Here is a 1,696-nt window from a genome sequence, read left to right as displayed (position 1 = left end):
TAATGGTTGAAAACTCCTTTTAATTAAGCCCAGAGTGAAAGAAACCACCAAGGAATAAAAAATAAAAAAATAATCAAAGTATATGCTAACTGTGTATACTTTGTCAACTTATTTACAAACCTAATGCCAGAGTATCTTCCAGAGCTGCCATACTTGGAACACAAGCAAGATTAAGTAACCAAGCCTTTGTGCTAACATATAAGAGAGACAAACCCACCTTACAGTATAAGCTGTCAGAGCCCTTACACACCCTTGCGCTGAAGTAAAATTCCTACTCCTTGTGGTCTTAAGTCATGTGATATAGCTCAGGACATGCTTTCTAGTCATCATTTGAATTGATAAATAAACAGGCAAAATAAATTCTTAAGCTTTCCAGCTTGCAGTAGCCAAGAGAATGAGGCACACAGGACATGGTCATATGAAGAACAGAACAACCTCCCCCCTTTCTTTATATTTGAGACAACAGCATCAGCACAACCAGTTTTGAATGAATGACTGTGCTTGGTTAAAAGTCATCAATATAGTTGAGGAATATGTATGATCTTTTAAAAAGTGAGAGGAACTTCAGCACATATAGGGTTTTACCAATCCTCAGAACGACTGTGCTCACATTCTCACATGCAAATACATTAGCTGCAGAACAATAAACCTTTATATAGGTTTTGTGGCCATGTATTCCTGTTAATTAGTGCCAGCATGGATTCCTTCATCTGAAGGAAAAAATATGCCTAACTCCCACTTATTGCCAGCATAAAGATTTAGCAAAGAGGAATGTACACTTTGACATGAAAATATTGCTATTCCATCAGTATTAAAAGAAAACAAAAGCTGGGCATGATGCCGGCTTAAGAATCATAGACGTTCTCTGCTGGCCATGAGGCAACTGTAACAGTCTTCCCTAACCACTTCTTTGGTTAACTACTTACACTAGTCAGATCCCACTTCAGAAACCTGAGATGAAAGACTTCTACAGCTACAGCTGCATTTTTAAAGATGCCATAACATCCTGCTAGGAGCATTTCAGAACCCTGTGACACTGAACAAAACAGTATGAAAATGAGTTTCTCGACTTGACTTGCAACTGCAAGTAAAATACAATGAACACACCTGCATTTGTAAATGCACAATAGAAATGTCGTTCTTCACAAAAGATTTTGAGGTATTTTATCTATATAGCAATCTTTATTTCAAAATGGCATTTATTACAAAAATGTAAAAATCCAGCTAAACCAGAAATATTGAGATTATTTTCCTGGAGTATCAACTCCAGGGATGTTCGTCCCCATATCCTTTTCCTCACAATATTTTCCCCGCTTCCAGTCTGATTACACAGGTGCAAATATGCCTAAATGGCCTGGAATAGATAAATACATTGAGAAAGGCAAAAGCTGTAAAGCTAAATGCATGCAACAAGTTCTATCAGGAATAAACCCTTAAAAATAAACATGAGTGTAGAGATAATCTGCAGGTATCCATGGATTTGCTCAGTCATCCTTGTCTTTTGCTCCATGTTTCAGGATGCGTGTGAACTCGATGTAGTTGAAATTCCCCTTTTTGTCGATGGGTGCCTCTCTGTACAGCTCGTCCACCTCTTCATCCGTGAACCTGTCTCCCATTGTTGTCAGCAGCTCCCGCAGGTAGTCTTCCTGGATGAACCCTGGAAACAACACATGAAAACATAAGAAAGAGGAATTTT

General features: G+C 38.3%; 1 protein-coding gene across 2 annotated transcripts in view; it reads right to left on the bottom strand.

Annotated features, from left to right (window-relative positions):
• LOC108505394 (myosin regulatory light chain 2, smooth muscle minor isoform) overlaps positions 1-1,696 on the bottom strand; it is a 7,175-nt gene continuing 5,479 nt past the window's right edge. Inside the window, exon 4 of one of the 2 annotated variants that reach the window (XM_017831343.1) lies at positions 1-1,657. In XM_017831343.1, coding sequence (XP_017686832.1) covers positions 1,485-1,657 — 173 coding nt within the window. In that variant the 3' untranslated portion in view covers positions 1-1,484. The remainder of the gene's footprint in view (positions 1,658-1,696) is intronic. The other variant, XM_017831352.1, reaches the window with a different exon arrangement.

The sequence above is a fragment of the Lepidothrix coronata genome, unplaced genomic scaffold (assembly GCF_001604755.1).
Source record: "Lepidothrix coronata isolate B3197 unplaced genomic scaffold, Lepidothrix_coronata-1.0 Scaffold6, whole genome shotgun sequence".
Lineage (NCBI taxonomy): Eukaryota > Metazoa > Chordata > Aves > Passeriformes > Pipridae > Lepidothrix > Lepidothrix coronata.
This window is presented reverse-complemented; position numbering and strand designations above follow the sequence as displayed.